The sequence below is a fragment of the Achroia grisella genome, unplaced genomic scaffold (assembly GCF_030625045.1).
Source record: "Achroia grisella isolate CSIRO2021 unplaced genomic scaffold, CSIRO_AGI_Agris_v1 utg669, whole genome shotgun sequence".
Lineage (NCBI taxonomy): Eukaryota > Metazoa > Arthropoda > Insecta > Lepidoptera > Pyralidae > Achroia > Achroia grisella.
In genome coordinates this window covers 298,626-319,956 of record NW_026712988.1, presented here as the reverse complement: position 1 = coordinate 319,956, position 21,331 = coordinate 298,626, and the positions used below count along the sequence as shown (strand labels likewise).

At 36.1% G+C, this 21,331-nt stretch overlaps 1 protein-coding gene across 1 annotated transcript; it reads left to right on the top strand.

Moving 5' to 3' along the window:
• The first annotated feature begins 7,302 nt into the window (after positions 1-7,302).
• Positions 7,303-20,409, top strand: LOC131849936 (carboxylic ester hydrolase-like). Its single transcript, XM_059200067.1, has 11 exons — positions 7,303-7,392; positions 9,065-9,213; positions 9,880-10,019; positions 10,967-11,109; positions 11,939-12,124; positions 12,741-12,931; positions 14,602-14,770; positions 15,503-15,722; positions 17,567-17,676; positions 19,311-19,446; positions 20,120-20,409. Exons 1-11 carry the CDS (start codon positions 7,314-7,316, stop codon positions 20,289-20,291), a joined length of 1,695 nt encoding a protein of 564 aa, XP_059056050.1. The 5' UTR covers positions 7,303-7,313; the 3' UTR covers positions 20,292-20,409.
• The last annotated feature ends 922 nt before the right edge of the window (positions 20,410-21,331 follow it).

Genomic DNA, 21,331 nt, shown 5'->3' with positions numbered 1-21,331 from the left:
CATCTTATATATAATATTCTCGTGTCACAGTCACAGTTTTCGTTCCCATACTCCTCCGAAACGGCTTGACCGATTCTCATGAAATTTTGTGAGCGTATTGAGTAGGTCTGAGAATCGGCCAACAGCTATTTTTCATCCCCTTAAATATTAGGGGTAGTCCACCCCTAATTTTTTTTTTATTTTAAGGCAAAACAACGTTTGCCTGGACAGCTAGTATTTTATAAAAATGTACAAACAATTAATTCTACGATGGCCAGCATTATACATCTAACACCCTCCCCCCCCCCCCCAACACCCCGACGCCCCCCCGCCCTATAGTGCTTAGGTAATACTTGAACGGCCCCTATGTACATATATTACAGTAAAAAAAAAACAAAAAATGCTTATATTTGATTTGAACAGAGAATATTTATTTCTAGTAGTCATTTAAATAATTGGGCCAGTCAACTGCTCTGTAATGTTCCAAGTAGAGCGAATAGCTGCATACAACTCCACACTAATCGTTGTACTCAGTGTTGCCATATAACCAACTGACTTACCCCTGAATTTTCTTTAAAATCCCCATCAAGTCATGTTTTAAAGAAAAAGATCGCGAATAAAGAAGTTTGCTTTAGTAACACACCTTTCGCAATCCAGTAGACGATTTGTTTTGGGCGCTTGTTCTACAATTTTTGTTTTTTTCTATTCTTAACTAGCTACTCGCCCGGGCTTCGCACGGGTGTACATGTGTTATATATAAACCATCCTCTTGAATCACTCTATTAAAAATCCGTTGCGTTGTTTTAAAGATATAAGCATACATAGAGACTTTGTTTTGTACTATGTAATAATGATTAAGCACGTGAAATTGATGATCTTTTTAGGCTTCTTCTACAACAGTTATTGCTTTTGTTGTATTTCCACTGGTATACTCTACGTCGGTTAATATACTTTTTTGTTCTGCAGTTCTTGATCCGCCAATACTACCGAACTATATCTTGTTTAGATGCGAAACACGTGTCCCAATAAAGGTACAGGTAGATCCGATAATGATCGGAATTTGATCACAAATAGATAGCGTCATAACGCTCCTAGTAGCGATGGTCAGGTTTCCGCACTGAGAATTTGAGAGATCACAATATGCTAATAGTATTGAAATTAAATAAAATAACATAAATCCATTAAGTAACTAAATTGACTTCCGCCAAATAACACCTAATTCGATAAAATTTACACGTAAACTTAAATTTTTTATCTCTGAAAATAGTGCCTCACTTATTTTCAGGAAAACCCACAATCTCCCATGGTTTTTTTTTTATGAAGATAATGGAATGGTGTAAAATAACCCGTCTGGGCTAGCGGTTTACGCTGGCGGAACACCAGTGGAGGTTGACAAGATGAGCATGAGGTCAGGTCGGTTAGCCCATCGTGATAAAATCATTGTGAATTTACCACGATGGGCTAACTGAGTTTCCAGGGAGAACCACGTGGAACTCAACCTGACATGGTACATTGCCAGCAATGAGGTTATTAGTCCACATTACTAATAACCCCCCAATCTCCCATGTGAAATCCCCTAAATTGAGGAGGGAACATCCTATCTGGCAACACTGATCATAAGTAGGTACTACAGCCACACCGGTACTCACTTGCGTCGCTCCAATTTACGCAAAAACTATAAACGAATTTACGTATTCTTTTTCTACGAAAGTTGTTCCGCCGGTACGTTACTTTTAACACCGTTACTTTTGTGACTGTTTACACTCTAACTGAACTTGGATAGTCATATTTAAATTATATAAAAACTAGCTACTCGCCCCGGCTTCGCACAGGTGTACATGTATTATATATATAAACATTTCTCTTGAATCACTCTATCTATTAAAAAAACCGCTTCGAAATTCGTTGCGTAGTTTTAAAGATTTAAGCATACATAAGGACGGACAGCGACTTTGTTTTATACTATGTAATGATACCTCCACGACGGTTATGACATTCAGATATACCAGGAAAACAAAAGATAAGTTCTTGACGATAAATATAATACAAAAATGGTTTACTTTTATTTGTTTTAAATATCTCTTACCATTATGGAGTTATTTTAAAAAAGAAGCTTTCAACCCTTTTTTTAAACTTTTCATCCCTTTACCGTCAAGTTAAATTAAAATTTCTTTCTGAATATTATTATTGACGTATTTGCGTACTTATTTTTATATATTGAGCCAAAATGTCATGTTTAATTTATAATAGTTAGTATAAAACGCCACAATTATTAAAAGAGCAAAATTTTACAACGATACAAATTGTTGCATCATATTTATAGCAGCTATTGATTGGACTTTCATTATTATTTACATATACATTATTGTTATAATAATTAAAATGTAGTAAAATTACTTTATTATAATTACTAATGGTAAATGGTGAAATGCGATCATAATCTATACGTATAAATAAAATTGGAGTATCTGTTTGTAATATTGAAGTAATCGTTTTTACCTACATGAATATGGATATAAATGTACCGTACATACATCAAATTAATATATTTTACAATTTTTTATGTTTGTCTGTTTGTTTCGGCTAATCTCTGAAATGACTGGACCGATTTTGACGGGACTTTTTTTGGCAGGTAGCTGATGTAATAAGTAGTAACTTAGGCTACTTTTATTTTAGAAAAATAAAGTTAAATTTCACGCGGACGTAGTATACTATAAAAGCGTATTGATTGTTCGCAAAGCTTTCCCACGTGAACCCGCCGCAAATTACTTGTTAATGGCAATAAGTTGCCATAAACGTGGAGTTCATTCATCGCATTATGTGATGATGTCTTTAATTATTTTTTTATTGTCACCTTTGAAGAGCTATACCATCATCGGAGATTCCCACGGAGCGAAATGCAGTGAGTGAACGAAATAGAAAAAAATTAAGTACCTATAATGAAAGATAGATTAGAAAATAACTGTCATCCACAAATAATAATCTCAGGACAATTCACACAGCGCCATCTATTCCCAAGCTAAATAGAGCTTGAGTTATGGGTACTAGACAACAAATACTTTTTTTTCCAAATTTGACGATCTCGGTGGTCTAGCGGTCTAGCACACCGCTTTACGACCGATGGTCGCGGGTTCAATTCCTCGCACAGCACAAAAATTTATATTCATGAGTATGATTGTTTGTATCGGTCTGGGTGTTTTCTATGTATAATATGTATGTATATACAAAAAAATATATATCTATGTATACCTATGTATCAGTTATCTAGTACCCATAACACAAGCTTTAGCTAGCTTAACTTGGGTCTAGATGGCGCTGTGTGAATTGTCCTGAGATTATTATTATATTATTATTGTTATACATAATATACATAGAAACACCCAGACCGATGCAAACAATCATACTCATGTAAATGTTTATGCCGTGCGAGGAATCGAACCTGAGACCTTCGGAAGTAAAGCGGTGTGCTAAACCTCTAGACCGGTGCGGTGGTCAGTCATTTAATACACAATCGCTCACAATCTATAACGGTCAGATCTCACGACCGTTTTGTCATAAGCGCCATTTTAGTTTTAATCATCACATACATTTTAATACATTTGTAAACAGCATGTGTTGTACGGAAATATTGATAAGGATGAGTAATTCTGTACGGGGTTCCCATTTGTAATTAATTATTGTTTATTTTCCTCATTCAAGTCACATTGCAAGAAACCTCGTACAGATAAGACATGCCCCTCCGATCGATACCCCGTCCATTTCAAACGGGGATCGAAATTACTGCGGCCGGGGACCTGAGCCGAGGTTCGAACCCCTAGTACATAACCCTCAATACTGTCTTTACCATAAGGGCACACGGAACCCGTGTCCACGGCCCCCAATCTCAGAGGGCCCCCGAAGGACTGACAATTTTTCTCACACATTTAATCTCAAAAGATTTTTGTCGGGCACACTACACTTTCACAAATCAGTAATGTTATCAGAAGGTATTTACAAGGCATATACTACGCCATTATACCGATTACTTCGCCTATTCCTATGTTTTTATACATAATAAGTTTTTTTTGCTTTCCAAAAGGGCCCCGAATTATTGTGTGCCCAAGGGCCCCAGCCTAGTTTAAGATGGCGGTAAGTGCCCTCAGATTAAACTCGTATCCGTCAGGCGGGAGTTGGCCTTCAGCCGCTCCATAAGTCCTTCCTTCGGTTTGGAGTGCCATCTGCATTCGCCCCCTATCGTCCGATGAAGCTGTAAAGGCCAGCTGCGGCTAACAGCATTAGAGTAGTTTATAAAAAAAGAGGGTATCACTTTCCATTACTTTTTTCCATTATTCATTATTTATTATTGACGGCCTCGATGGTCTAGTCGTTTAGCACACAGCTTTACATCTGATGGTCGCGGGTTCGACTCCTCGCATAGAGCAAAATTTTTATTTTCATGAGTATGTAAAATTAATATTACAGATAATAATATCATTTCATAAGGTGAGCCGTGTGTTTGTTTGTCAAAGTTCAGTCTAATAATAATCTTTATTTTCAACAAGATTTAATTTTATCTGTCTCATTTTTTTTCTGCATTGCTCGTCAAATCATCATGAAATGACGTCATCATAGTAATAATTATTATATCTTGAACAATTCACACAACGCCATCTAGTCCCATGGTAAGCTGAGCTTGTGTTACACGTAACTGATATAAATACTTAAATATATATTTTTAAATACATAATACATAGAAAACACCCAGACCGATACAAACAATTGTACTCATGAATACAAATGTGTGAGCCGTGCGAGGAATCGAACCCGCGACTGTAGGAATAAATAGATGTGCTTTACCGGTAGACCACCGAGGCCGTCAAATCATATCATCGAAGTTACAGATAACATTTGTGTTTGTGATAAACCCTATCAGATACATACGAGTACAGAGTTCTTATCAGTCAATGACACATCTACCCACAGACCTAGACCTGCGTTGGTTTACATTAAGATAAAAAAGTTCCCGGGTTCGAATCTCGTTCCTACGACTTGTATAGTATTATATTATCAAAACATCTGGTTTCAAATCAGAGATGTGTCCGTTAGTCTGTACGTCCATTATTGTCCATGTATATAGTATATTCAAGAAACTACTTAGTTATGATAGGGTCATGGCCGAGCAGCTACTACCCTGTATAACAAAGAAGGTCATGAGTTCGAATATTGCAAACTTGCGTGTTGCTCACTTAAATAATTTTATTATTACTTTACATTTTTAAATTTAAGTGTGTGAGTACAAACCACCAATTAGCACCAATTAGCATTAGAATCATTCTATCTATTTAATAAAACCGCTTCAAAATGCGTTAAGCATACATAGGGACGGACAGACAGCGACAGCGACTTTGTTTTATACTATGTAATGATATGTTACATTTACAAGTGTAGTCATAGCATCTAAGAATCATTTACGTCTATTCGCTATGTTTAGAATGTGTTACATTTTCCTTATAAATTGTTTTAATGAATGTAGGTAGAATTTCCCAGAGATCTTCGCAATTTACTCCATTATATTATTTCCTGTATTTACTCACTTAGTTATTTCTATATGCACATATACATTTGTCAATAATAAAACAAATCAAAAACTTTAATATACTCGCAAATCTTTTGTTTACATTTTTAAACATAATCAATGAATCCTATATTACATATTTTACTAGCTGTTCCCGCGACTTCGTATTAATCCTGGAATTTTAAATTTTTCTAAAATAATAGTAGCCTAAGTTACTCCTTATTACATCAGCTACTTACCAAAAAAGTTCCGTCAAAATCGGCCCAGCCATTTCAGTGATTAGCCGGAACAATCAGACCGACGTACAGACAAAAATTGTAAAAAATGTTATTTTGGTGTACGTACCATATTTACATTCATATGCATGTAGTAAAAAACAGTTATTTCAATATTACAAACGGACACTCCAATTTTATATATATGTATAGATGATATTTAACATGGCACAGCCATTTTTTGCTTAAAAGGAGATTTCAACAACCGTATAGAATTAATTTACCTGAAAAATTGAGTTATCGAAATTTTTTCCCCTGAAAACCATTGCGATATATCCTTGGTGAATTTGTCACTATGTGCTAACTGACCTGACCTCATGCTCATCTTATCATCCCCCACTGGTGCCCCGCCAGCGTAGACCGTTAGCGCAGGCGGGTGCACCATTCCATTAACATTTATAAAAAAATCTAGCTGACCCTACGAACTCCATTCCGCCTCAAAATTAAATATGTCAAAGGTTTTGAAGTTTACTTACGTAATTAATTTCTGAACGCACCCTGTCTGACAGGTATCAGCAGTTTGTATGGGAAAATAAAATTGTTGTTTTTACTATTTTACGTGCAATGTCTTCATTTTTTATCACCGTTTAAATCCTGGACTTCCACGAATATTTCAATACTAAAATCAGCCAAATCGGTTCAGCCGTTCTTGAGTTTTAGCGAGACTAACGAACAGCAATTCATTTTTATATATAAGACTAGCTACTCGCCCTATTTCGCCCGGGTGTACATAATACATGTACACCCGTGTACATGTATTATACATATAAACTGTACAATTGTAAGTAGCTTTGACGTAGTCTAGTGTTTTGAGTAAAATGTCTCACTAAAATGTCCAGACTTGTGGCGGCGTGGTGGGCCGGGTCATTGAGCTCCCTAAAATATGGTCGAGCGCAGTGATGGCTGGCTCATCCGTCATACTCGTGAACGGGTGCTGCTTGTAGGGACTGGTCTGCTCTAATCACTATGACTGATTTCCTCTTATTAATTGTTTAACCAGTTGGTTATATATTCAATATTTTTTCTATTTGAGTATTTAATTGAATTAGTGCTAATTGGTGGTTTGTATTCACACACTTAAACTTAAAAATGTAAAGTAATAATAAAATTATTTAAAAGAGCAACACGCAAGTTTCTTGCTCGTTCTTCTTGTGATGAGACAGCTTTCCGAACGAGCGGTAGATTAAAAAATGTAATGACTATTCAAAAGTGCTTCAATGTAAGTTTATTTGAATAAATGATTTTCTATTCTATTCTATTCTATTCTAAAAACCTTTCTCTTGAATCACTCTATCTATTAAAACCGCTGCAAAATCCGGTGCGGACAGACAGCGACAGCGACTTTGTTTTATACTATGTAAGGAAGAAGATATTGTATACAAACATACGACTTCGTTTTTCCGATCTTATTATAGTTATTAGTTAATCAGAATTCTTATATACAGCGTTTATAAACTGAGTCGACATAAATCTACAGACAGTGTTATACGAAACACAACAGGAAAATGTCGTGCAAGTTTTTTCTACTGTGCTTTACTACGGTTTTAATAAACAATGGTGTTGTTTATGGGGATAAGGACTCAGGTCAGTGTACATAGCATTGTTATGGTAATTATGTAATATTAACACTATTATGATATCACGTCTGTAAATTTTCGTTTTATTTTATGTATTTAGCAAATTAATTTAAAAATTAAATTCAAAATCATTTGCTCAGTATATTTTAGTCGCTTATGAATGTAAACATTTTTTATCTAAATTAGTATGAGTGTTTTCTATCTAAATATATATAACTCAATGACTGACTGACATAGTGATCTATCAACGCACAGCCCAAACCACTGGACGGATCGGACTGAAATTATATGCAGGTAGATGTTATGACGTAGGCATCCGCTAAGAAAGGGTTTTGATTAATTCTACCCCCAAGGGGATAAAATATTGGATGAAAGTTTGTACGAAACTTTGTCAATTTCAAACCGATCGGGCTGAGACTTTGCATGCATAATGCTACTATGACGTAGGCATCCCCTAAGAAAGGATTTTCATGAATTCCACCCTTAAGAGGATAAATTAACGCGAGCGAAGCCGCTGGCAAAAGCTAGTACATACATAAAATATATACATAAGTATCCTTTCTCAGGGTCTGGACTATGTGTGTACCAAATTTCATTAAAATCGGTTCAGTAGTTTTAGATATACAGAGTTACTTTCGCATTTATAATATTTTAAGGATTGTTCAGAATTTAGATCGTGGCATTGAATTGAAACATTGTTACCCGTAGTTCTTATCAATCACATAGAGATTGATCAATGCTCGTGTTTTTGTGAGTACCTATATCTACATATTGATACCTGATATCAGATCTGTCAGTCAGAATTTAATATAATGCGAAAAATAATAGCGTTTATATAAAAAAAATATAAATAATAAAGAAATAACCCTGCACTATTAACACAGCGCCATCTAGTGCCACGGTAGACATAGGCCAAAAGGATCTCGTCACAGTGAAAGCGACAGATATCACTTTAAATAAATTAAAAAAAAAGTGTCATAGTAATCAGAGCTTGTGTTATGGGCACTAGACGACTGATATAAATATTTAGTTTTTATACATAGAAAATACCCAGACCGATACAAACGGTCTTATTAATGAATATAAATATTTGTGTCGTGCGAGGACTCGAATCGGCGACCATCGACAGTAAAGCGTAAAATGCTGGTAGATATGCCATATACCATTAAGATCGCCATTTGTACCTACCATATTATAAGTTAAAAAAGAATAGACAAAATATTTCTGGCTGGCTGGCTATAACGAAAGAAAATATAAAAATTAAAAGAAATATTTTGCCGTGAGCCACCCTTAACACTTACCTACTACATATACATATAAACTTTCATCAAAATCGGTCAAGCCGTTTCAGAGGAGTATAAACACACTTTTTTTCCTGTAACACGAGAATTTTATACATTATATATTCAGATTTTCTCATCTTAGTATCCTCTAATTCTCTTTACATAATAATGAACAGAAAGAAAGAATAGTTAATTTTAAACTTTAGTGTTTAATATACATTATTTAAATTATTAACCGGGTCTTAACACGAATAATTTTATGGCAAATCGAGAGAGGTAAATACCTTTATTTGCCATAAAATTATTCGTGTTAAGACCCGGTTAATAATTTAAATAAAGAAAGAAAGAAAGAAAGGTAAATGAACAGATATGTAAACATAACAATTAAATACTCAGCTCCGCGTCCAAATGGACAGACTCCTGTAACGGTGACCCCTTCAGGAACCATTCGTGGTTCTTGGATGGAGACGCGGCGTGGACGACGCTTCGAGGCGTACCGAGGCATCAGATATGCTGAACCACCAGTTGGAGAACTCCGCTTTCAGGTATATAACTGAATTTGAAAGCTTCTGTGCTTCAGGAGCAGAGAGAAGAAGAAAAGATATACCATAATACCCAAGTTAGAAAAAACCTCTAATGTAGGTAACATTAGAGGTTTTAATCACAGTACACGTTATCAATCTATAAAACCTATTGTACATACGTTTTTTTTTTTTATAACACAGGGGACAAACGAGCATGTGGCTCACCTGATGGTAAGTGATTACCGCCGCCCATGAGCACCCGCAACACCAGGGGATTTGCAAGTACGTTGTCGGCCTTTTAAAAAGGAATAAGCTCTTTTCTTGAAGGTTTCAATATCGTATCGGTTCGGAAATACCATTGCTGGAAGGTGATTCCACAATGTGGTTGTACGTTACGTAATTTAACGTTTTTTTCAATAAATGAAAAAAATCTAAATTAAAAGTATTCTGAGTTACTCCTTATAAAATTAGCTATCTGAAAGTGAAAGTCTGTTAAAATCAGCACCGCCATTTCAGACATTAGTAATAATAAAACAGATAAAAAACATGTTTTAAATTATTATTTGAAGCGTATATATTTTTGCATGCATTTAATGTAAAGCTGTTAATTAAGAATTACAAACAGATACTCAATTTTATTGTGGTATAAATTCTGGAGACTCAATAGAAATTTATGCTCTTTTGCAGCCACCAAAACCGATCCTCCATTACAAGGGAGAAGTGGACGCTAGGGAGGAAGGCCCGGCCTGTCCTCAACCAGTTGAAGGAGACTACTACATCGATGAGGACTGCTTGAGAATCAACGTTTACACTCCGAATAATAAAAGGTATATCTCAGTATTCCTTTCGAATTCCAACGCTAGGCTTCCAAACAGAAGCGTAGCGTGCTTTGGCGGGGCCCCGTATAAAAATTTGTTTGCGGGCCCTTACGAAGGGTAAAGATTTTAGCAACTGCGAGGCCCCAGGCAGCAGGTCTTTGCGAGGCGCTTTGTCCTTCCTAAAAGTGGGTGATGCGAACGACATTTTTTTCATCATAATGTCTCTATCTGACACCTTTTCCAAAAATTTTACAGACAATTCGAATTAAATATACACTCTTCTTGCCTTTTCTTCTCTTCGGCAACAGATTTTTTAATTTATATAGCTGCTGCGGGAAAAAATATATAACTTTTTTGTTTTTGTCATTTATGAAATAAAAAAAAAATTGCGAAGTTAATTTTTGCTTACAACCGTGGCCCGGGGCGCCCGTATAATTGATATGGGAGATACGGCGGTACCTACACCTCTGCTTCCAACTATATCCAGACTCTATTCAATGCCTGATAATGCCTCGTTTAGAGGCGAAATACTTGTCGCAATATGGATGTAGATCCTATAACGGTCGAGGTTTGATTAATTTGCTTTATAAGACTCTCAGAAATAACTGATAGACATTTTATGTTGGTCAAATTAGAACTTGCAATCTTAGATGTAAGTCCGAATTATCTCCAAATTATCTTTTTAAATGTAACAGAAATAACATATATATCAACTTTGCTATTTGGCTGTTTGTAGCCACAAAATGCTTAAAAATGTAATACTGCACAACATTTATTTAAAAGATCAACGCGCTAGTTTCTTGCTCAATCTTCATGTGATGAGTCTGCGTTCCGAATGAGCGGTAAAATAAGAAAATATGGTGATTCAAAAGTGTCTTTATTAAGTTTATATGAATAAAGATTATTTCTATTTCTATTCTCTATACTAAGTCTTTTTCTCTATCTCTTCTTTTCAGCAAGAAGCCTCTGCCGGTAATATTCTACATGCACTCTGGAGGTTTCTACTCCATATCGGGGCGGAGCGACGTCGCCGGGCCCCAATACTTCCTGGACCGCGACGTGGTGCTGGTCACCATCAACTATAGACTGGCTTCATTAGGTACGCCTTTGTCTTATTATACCAGGAAGACTCAAGATTTTTTAACTTGGGTCGGCAACCCCGAACCACAAATTAAGGGTGCCAAAGGAGCGTTAGTTCCAAATGCATCCTTTTAGCTGAGCGACAACGGGTTATGGCAGTACAGTGACACTCTTGGAGACTCTTGCGTCCATAGACTACGATAACCGTTTACCGATGGGCCAGATGGGCCGTATACTTGTTTGCCACCATCGCAGTATAAAAAATTGATGATAATGGAATGGTGCACCCACCTGCACTATTGATTTATGCTGTCAGGGCATCAGGGGAGGATGATAATGAATATGAGGTCAGGTCAGTTTTCACCAGGAACTTATTACGATAGTTTCCAAGCCAACAAGTCTTGGTAAATGGATTTTTTAGTAGATGATAATGGAATGATGCACTCGACTGCACTAACGGTTTACGCTGGCGGGGCACTAGTGTGATAGGATGATAATATGAGCATGGGGTCAGGTCAGTTAGCCCATCGTAATAAATTCACCTGGAATTTATTACGATGGTTTCCAGGGAGAACCGTGTGGAGGTCAATCTGACATGGTAAATTGCTAGCAATGGGGTCGATAGTCCACATTACTAACATTCCCCTTCCCCCTGCAAGCAATAGATTAGATAACCACATTAAGTCTTATAAAGTTATCATCGTAATAGAGTACATAACGGAACATAAAACGATTTTTAAAACATAGGAGAAGCACTTCTTAACTACGCAGACAGAATCGCGAGCATCAGCTACTCCATACTAATATTACAGGAGAAAAGTTGATCATAAAAATAAAACTTTCTTTAGGATTCCTCAGTACCGGTGATGAGGTTGCTCCAGGAAATAATGGCTTCAAAGATCAGGTGGTGGCGCTACGCTGGGTGCAGAGAAACATCCGCGCCTTCGGTGGAGACCCCAACCTGGTCACCATCTCTGGCTGCAGCGCCGGCTCCTTCAGCGTCATGCTTCATATGATCTCACCTATGTCTAAAGGTATTTCTCGTAATCCTTATATTAATACATGAACCAAAAATTTGTAACGCAGCTACAACTTCTATGCTGCAAGTGTTCATAAGTGGTAATCACTTACCATTGGGTAACTCATATTTACCTTCTACGTTATCGAAAGTAATGTCTTCGTATCTTAATTACTTACTTTAAATTATATTACATACTAGCTGTACACGCGACTTCGTCCGCGTGTAATATAAGTTTATTTTCTACAATAAAAGTAGCCTAAGTTACTCCTTATTACATCAGCTACCTGCCATAAAAAGTCCTGTTAAAATAGGTTCAGAGATTAGCCGGAACAAACAGACAGACAGACAGACAAACAATAATTGTAAAAAATGTTATTTTTGTGTATGTACCGTATTTCTATTCATATGCATGTATTAAAAAACGGTTACTTCAATATTACAAACAGACATTCCAATTTTATTTATATCTATAGATTAATTAAGTTTAAGTCTACATGTAATTTATAACTGTTATCCTTGTTTTGGAAAGGAACTGACTCCTGATACACAACTCACGCTAGTTTGGGAGTCAGGACTACATCAAACTGCACACTGATGAAGATTTTAATAAATAGATCTACTTCTTTCAGGGTTATTCCACCGCGCTATATCAATCAGTGGGTCACCCATCTCACAAGTAGCAGACACTCATGACTTGAAAGATCTGGCCGTGAAACAAGCGGAACTGTTAGGGTGCCCTACCAACAGCTCTCGAGCCATTGTGGATTGCCTGAAGACGAAGACCTTCAGAGAAATTGGCAACTCATTGGAAGGTTTCTTTGTAAGTAATTAGATGTGTATATATATGTTTTTTAAGTTTGTTATTATCCTATTTTATTAATTTGTAATCTTGTTAAGTTATTGACAATTTTTATGTTTACTTTGTTAGTTGTAGCACAGATAATATCATATTACATAGTTGTAGTTTAGAACTTAACTTAATGTGCTATCGTCGTCGTTGATCTCTTATTGTATTATGCAAATATTCTCACCGTTGCTTCTCAATTTATATATTCAAATATCCTATATGTTCATAAAAATCTTATTTCCAAAAAACAGCAATATTCATAATATTAATACTAGATTTAAAGACAAACTTGCTGTCCCCAAGTATCGTTTAGAAAAAGTCAATAGGTCTTTTATGGGAATAGGTATAAAAATTTACAATAAGATTCCAAAGGATATATTGGAATTACCCTTAAATAAATTCAAAACATCTGTTAAATCATATTTACTGAGCAAGCCCTATTACTCACTAAACGATTACTTGAATGACGAGCGTGCATGGCAATAGTTTTCATGTTCAGGATTTTCATTTAATGTTAGACATAGACACCTATATAAATTATTGCATTGTAAATAAACTGGATTTAAAAAATAAAAGTAATTCAATTGAGTTTATTGCCAGTTCTTCTCAATTGGATCTATATACCGAACTGGACGGTAGGGAAAAAAATTATAATGTAAAAACTTGACGTTCATAAGCGGCTAAAATGTCCTATATGAATAAATGATTTTTGAATTTGAATTATTTTACTGATAAAGGCTATAACAGAATAGCAGAAAGGGTGGACTCACTGCCCTCACTGAGTTATAGTCCGTTTTGTCTCCTTCATTAGTTTTAAATTATATTATTGTATGGGCAACAATTGTATTAGTTTTCGTTTGAGACAAATAAAGATGATTATTTTATTATTACAAGCCTGAATTCTATGATCCCGATTTCTCTGATGGAATTGAAGTGGCTAGCTTGAGGCGAGACTTCGCATCGCTTATTGTGTTAACAAATATACAACAGTCTGTTCTGAAGAATTATTCGACATGATGGCAACGGCTACCTTTTACCATTCCACCGCTTGCCATCGACAGGGAATTCATCTCCACACGGTAGAACCTAAGTGGTCTCGGACAGTGCTGTTTCAGAGGAGCTTCCTCCCACGTACACTTAGATTGTGAAATGAACTACCTGCCGAGGTTTTCTCGGATACAGCATGGGGTTTTTCAATAATGGTCGAAAACGCGCACGTGACACCTCTGGTAACTTTGCCGTCCATAAACTATATTGGGCCGTATGCTTGTTTGCATGTTTTTTTTATTTTTGATAATGGAATGGTGCTCCCGTCTGCGCTAACGGTTTACGCTGGCGGGGCACCAGTGGAGGATGATAAGATAAGCATGAGGTCAGGTCAGTTAGCATATCGTGACAAATTCCGCAGGAACCTATCACGTTTCGAAGGGGAACCACGTGGAGGTCAAACTGACATCGTACATTGGTGTGGATATTTTCTATGTATGATATGTATATATTTACGAAAAAAAAATATCTATGTAATTGTATCAGTTATCTAGTGCCCATAATACAAGCTTTAGCTAGCTTAACTAGGAGACTAGATGGAGCTGTGTGAATTGATCGGAAATATCATATTATTTAAAAGTCCCCTAACGTTTCAGCTTCCTGGATACGATCCAGTTCTGGTGTGGACACCAGTTGTGGAGCTGGACTTTGGACAGGAGCGGTTCCTCACAATGAAGCCGTTGGACGCGGTCCGGCAGAACAAGATGCATGCTGTGCCATTCATCATCAGTCAGACACAAGCGGAGTTCTTCTGGAAAGCATTCAGTAAGCATTTTATATAACAAGGTTGTGCATCGCGGGGTCGATTCCTCGCTCGGCACGAACATTTGTATTCATGAGTATGATTGTTTTTATCGATCTGGGTGTTTTGACGAGATTAATAGATAGCTAATTATAAGGAGTAAGTTAGGAAACTTAAATTTATAAATTTAACTAGCTGACCCGGCAAACGTTGTTTTGCCTTAAAATAAAATAAAAAAATTAGGGTGGACTACCCCTAACATTTAGGGGGATGAAAAATAGATGTTGGCCGATTTTTAGACCTACTCAATACGCTCACAAAATTTCATGAGAATCGATCAAGCCGTTTCGGAGAAGTATGGGAACGAAAACTATGACACGAGAATTTTATATCAGATTTAATTTAATAAATAAAAAGTTTAATTCCACGAAGTCGCAGGTAAAAACTAGCCATATATAAAACAAAGTCTCTGTCGCTGTCTGTCACCATGTATGCTTAAATGTTTAAAACTACGCAACGGATTTTGAAACAGTTATTTAATAGATAGAGTGATTCAAGAGGAAGGTTTATATGTATAATATGTACATGTATGTACTCCCGTGCGAAGCCGGGGCGAGTAGCTAGTAGTAGGGCGAGTTAATTAATATAATAGATAATAATGGCAAAAGTATTTTTTTAAATCACGGGTCTAGTGTGCTGACTAGACCGTACAGCTAGTTTTCATAAGCCTAAATATGCTGTTTCATTGTTTTCAGCCGTACTCAGAAACCAGGCAATTCTTGACTCAATGAATTCCGAATGGGACAGAATAGCGCCCATTGCTTTCGTGCTGCCCAAGGACCAGACCGCTGTGCCCTCAGCCAACCGGCTCCGGCAGGGGTACCTGGGCGGTAGACGGCTGGTGAACGACTCGTTCACGGCTGACGGGCTGGGGAAGCTGTATGCTGACTCACTCATAGGCTTCGGTGTACACAGGTCAGGAAAGTCCTTCCATCACCACATTTAAAAAAAGAATAAAATCTCATTACCTTTCAATCGATACATAATACTAATAATAATAATAATAATAATAATAATGCACTTACTTGGTTTCGGCCCGTAAGTGTGGAGAAAACCAGCAATAGCTGAGAAAAAATAAAGAATAATAATAATAATAACTCTTTATTGCGCATACATAAACATAGGACAGATATAAAACAATGAAAATAAATGTTTTACAAAAGGCGGTCTTATCGCTATCAGCAATCTCTTACAGACAACCCGGTGCTAACAGAGAGTATTTACATAAAGAGAGAAGGTAGGAGGCGCACTAAACACTCTATTTATTATACAATTATAGATAAACATACATTTTATAAACATAAATAAATAAACTTACACACCAACACATACAATATACATACATATACTACATAATAATGGACGAGAGGACGTGTTATTATTCTATACATAACGTGGTTTCAAAGGTAATTTTGGTATCAAAGGTAAGTTGCTTGTATATGTATGCATGTTTAGGTACTTATATATGAGTATTTTATTATATTTATTCTTACTAATATTATAAATGCGAAAGTAACTCTGTCTGTCTGTCTGTCTTGCTTTCACGCCAAAACTACTGAACCGATTAAAATAAAATTTGGTACAAAGACAGTCTACACCCTGAGGAAGGACATAGGCTGCCTTTTTATGTGAAAAGGGTTGTAAGGGGATGAAAGGCGAGATGCGAGGTTTTATGGAAGTATCATTTTTAAGCTAGAAGTTTAAACCTTATATTTATAGGAGTGACATATAAATATATATTGCATTCAAAGATTCATCCCGCTACTGAGCATGTATTTTTAATCGCGCTATAACCAATGTCCACGTGGGCGAAGCCGCGGGCGGAAAGCTAGTTTTTTTTCGGACTACTCTAATGCTGTTGGTCGCAGCTGGCCTTTACAGCTTCACCGCACGATAGGAGCGAGTGTAGATGGCACTCCAAACCTGCTGAAGGACTTATATAGGCTGAAGGCCAACTCCTGCCTGACGGATACGACTTTAGTCTGAGGGCACCGCTAGGGGTTCGAACCTCGGCTCGGGCCGTCGTAACATCGATCCCCGTTGAATTGGACGGGTGATCGATCGGAAGGGGAATTATTGAACTACCGACCTCCGTATTTATAGACCGAAGTCAGTGTAGTAGGGAGAGAAGCGGGGGTAATGGTTATCTAATGACAAGCAACTTAGTTCGGTCTATAAATACTAGATGGCGCTATTTACAATATAGGCACTACTAGGGGTTCGAACCTCGGCTCAGGCCGTCGTAATTTCGATCCCCGTTGAATTGGACGGGTGATCGATCGGAAGGGGAATTATTGAACTACCGACCTCCGTATTTATAGACCGAAGTCAGTGTAGTAGGGACAGAAGCGGGGGTAATGGTTATCTTATGACAAACAAGTTAGTTCGGTCTATAAATACTAGATCTCGCTATTTACAATATAGGCACCACTAGGGGTTCGAACCTCGGCTCAGGCCGTCGTAACATCGATCCCTTCGAATTGGACGGGGGATCGATCGGAGGGGGGGAAAGCTAGTAATATCATATTTTTTTTATTAAATGTATTGTATTAACGTTTTCTTTTATTACTATTATTGTATTATTGTGATCGAAAAGGTAGCCGTAGGCATCATGTCGAACAATTCCTCAGAACATAGTCCGTTGTATATTCGGCAGAAGATAGGCCTAAATCGGTAGGTATGTTCATGAATACTCTACCTGGCGTTCAACTTTATATACCTACCCTTTTTTTCTGTATCTTTTTTTTCTTTTTCAACAGAATGGCTAACCTGATGTGTCGCCACTCGCCCCATAAAGTGTACTATTACGAGTTTGCGTACACTGGTAACCGAAGCCACTACCAAGATCCTACCACTGGAAAACCTATAGGTACGTCTATGATATAGTCACTTGTTACCGAAGGCAACCTTTTTGATAGTTTTTATATATTTTTTTATATATTTTTGAATTGTACATTTTGACGTTCTGTTTTTATATATCGATTGTTTTCTAATACCATATTACTGGTCTTTTCTTTTTGCTAGCGAGCTGAATACACATATTTTACATCACCTATTCATATGCGTGTAGTAAAAAACGGTTATTTCAATATTACAAACAGACACTCCAATTTTATTTATATGTATAGATGGTCGCGGATTCTGAGATCTCATACATTGTTCAAACACAAACTAAAGAATTGTCTGTCACTTGATAATTTTTACAGTGTCCGAGAATATTTGAGTAAAACGAACACTTTCACAATTTGAATGCCTATATAGTAAATAGGTCCTCTTGCATTGCACAACTTTCTGCCATGGATTACCTAGCTAATGACCTTCAACTATTATGTACCCTCCTTTTTAATTTTGTAAGCTTGTGGTTGTACAAATAAAGTATTTATTAAATACTGATGATCAATAATATTTTATGTAACTTCATATTTAATGTACCAATATTTCGGAAATATATTATTTCACTTCATTTCGATTCCTCGCACGGTGCACTCATTAGTATGGGTATGATTGTTTGTAACGGTCTGGGTGTTTTCTAAGTATAATAATAATAATAATTTATTATAAAGACATTTATTCAGCATTACAGTATTCTTAGATGCTATTTATCGTATATACTATACAACTTAAAAGCTAAAACTAGTAACGCTGAATGTGACTCCCACTCAGCATTTATACTGCAGTATACATATACCACAGCGCTGATTTTCAGTGGGACCACCACACACGAGAGAGCGTACGTAAATATTACTAAAGAAAATAAAACGTTAAAATTAAGACCATTTCATAAATAGGTATGAAAATGTATGTAAAGATAAATGCAATTTTAATTAATGTACCTATGTAGTAAATTTTGTATATTATTTAAGTAGGTATAATGTTATGTAATAAGATAATTTATTATAATAATATTTATTAATAATATTTAAATATATAACATACATAAATGGTGTAGTTGGTACATGTTTTAGATGCTTATTATATTATATGTGTTCCCTGCTACAATGATTTTTGTTCTTTAAAGAGGTGAGTGAATAATTTATGTTTGAAAGAACTAACTGTATAATCTATGTATTTACAAAAAAAATCTAAGTACGTGTATCAGTTGTGTAGTACCCATAACACAAGCTCTGCCTAGCTTGCGACTAGACGGATCTGTGTGAATAATCCAGGAATATTCATTATTATTATACATTTCCAGAAACTTTAGCTAGCTGAAATTGGGGCTAGATGGCGCTGCAAACATTGTCCAGGGATATTATTATTAATAGTCACTTTATACTCCCAAATTTAAATTTAAAAATGAATCTGTATTATTGTAAACATGTGCAACATGTATTTGAAAAGAATACGAGCTGAGTTTCTTGTCAGATAGATAAAAAACAAATTGTTATGACTATTCAAAAGTGCTTAAATTAAGTTTATTTGAATAAATGATTTTCTATTCTATTCTATTCTGTAATATACCTACATGAATAAAGATATTTTTAATTTAAATTACTTTTCCAGCGGCTGCTCACCACGACGACCTGATCTACCTGTTCTCTCTGACCGCCTCGTTCCCCGACATCCGCGCCGGCGACACCCTCGACTCGCAGATGGTGGACAGGATGACAGCCATCTACTACAACTTTGCTATTCATGGGTAAGATACCACAATACAGCTACTTCCACTCTGCCCAATCGCACCCAGGGCCGTCTTTCACGTATTAGAGGCCCTGGGCACATTAAGATAATGGGGGCCCTATGGTCATAGTAATAAAGCCCTATTTTGAAGCACTAATTAGAGAAGACAAAGTCATTTTTGAACATGACTCTTTAGAGATGTATATGGGGATGCCCTACCTTCAAAACAAACCAGGCAAAAATAATTTTAAATAGTCGTTATGTGATAGGCGTTCAGTTCTTGCTAGACTTTCATAAAAACATTAACAAAAACGACCAATTAAGCGGTAAGCATCTGTTAAGATTTTCAGGCGAGAGTAAAATAGCTATCGGTTATCGTTTGATAATAGAGTAGGGACTAGAGTAGTCTAGGGGCCCCAATCCATCGCGGGGCCCTGTGGACGTGCCCAGTGTGCCCAGTGGGGAAGAGGGGCCTGATCGCAACCGAACTCGCTTATAGTCAGTATGTTCAATGAGTAGTAGAGTCCCACTTTAGTGTGAGGGTTCACACTAAAGTGGGACATATAAACTCATTGAGCCTACCGCCATTACTTGGAATTCTAACTGACTCTAAAAACGAAAGTTCCTGTATTTTTTTCATATTTGTTTCTTCATAACTCCGCAATTTATAAACCGATTTTTATAATCCACAGTGATCCAAATCCTCGAGGAAACGAGTTCCCGGAACTGTCTTCTTTACACTGGCCCCCCATGACGCCTACTCAACGCAAGTACCTACGCATCGGTAGCCAGTTTGAAGTTAGGGAGAATCTCTTCGAAGACAGATTCAAAATATGGGAGGAACTGTACCCTATACAGTATTAGGAACTGTGATACTTAGTGATAACATGTAACTTTACGTTATATATGGTGATACTTTATTAATTTATTAGATATCAAACGACTCTTTGAAAATATTGGTGTCTATTTTTTTATTTTGCATAAAAAATTAAGAAAATAAAATTTATTTAAATTATTTGTCTTTTATGTACAATAATAATAATAATCCTAAACTAAGCAGAGACTTGTATTTGAGACGAAGGGGTTATTAGTAATATGGATTGATTTTCCCATTGCTAGCAACATACCATGTCAGGTTGACCAATCATTAAACAGCTACCCCGCTGTCAACTGTATGTTTATGCCATTTCAATCTTATTTAAGTATCTAAACGTATTTAAATATACAGTAGACAGACAGACAACGTCCTATTTAACATTTAGTTAGTTTATCTTTATTTGAATAGACAAAGCAGCGAATTTAATGTTTACATAATTCACGCCTGTACGAATATTACAATCTATACATGTAGATTGATATATTATTGCTAAGAGAAAACTGTCAGGAGTATCAAGGTGGATTGAGTAGGTACCATGAACAGATGTTATATTAATTGTTTAATAATGTAGGTAGTTCTTAATTTGCTTTTTATGTACCCTCGTACATAAAAAAACAAATGAAGAACTACCCCTCTACCACAACAGTTGACAGTTGAAAGATTACAATTAATATTCAGTATTTAAATTAAATGAAGACAGTAAAATTGTGTTACATATTATTATATTCCTTGGGACCTTGATATGTGCTGAAGAGATAGAAATCTTTGGAGCACAAACAGGTATTTTACTGATCTAACCTCACATAATGATAATGTTAGTGAAGAAGCATATATTACATTTAATATTTATTTTTTTAATCTATAATCCATTCGGAAATATGTCTCATCACAAGAAAAACTCTTTTTAATAATTGTAGTATCTTTACATTTTTAAGTTCAAATGTGTTAATACAAACTAGGAACTAGCACTAATATCAAAGTCAATATATTAAATATACAATCGACTGATTGAAAGATTAAATCAGTC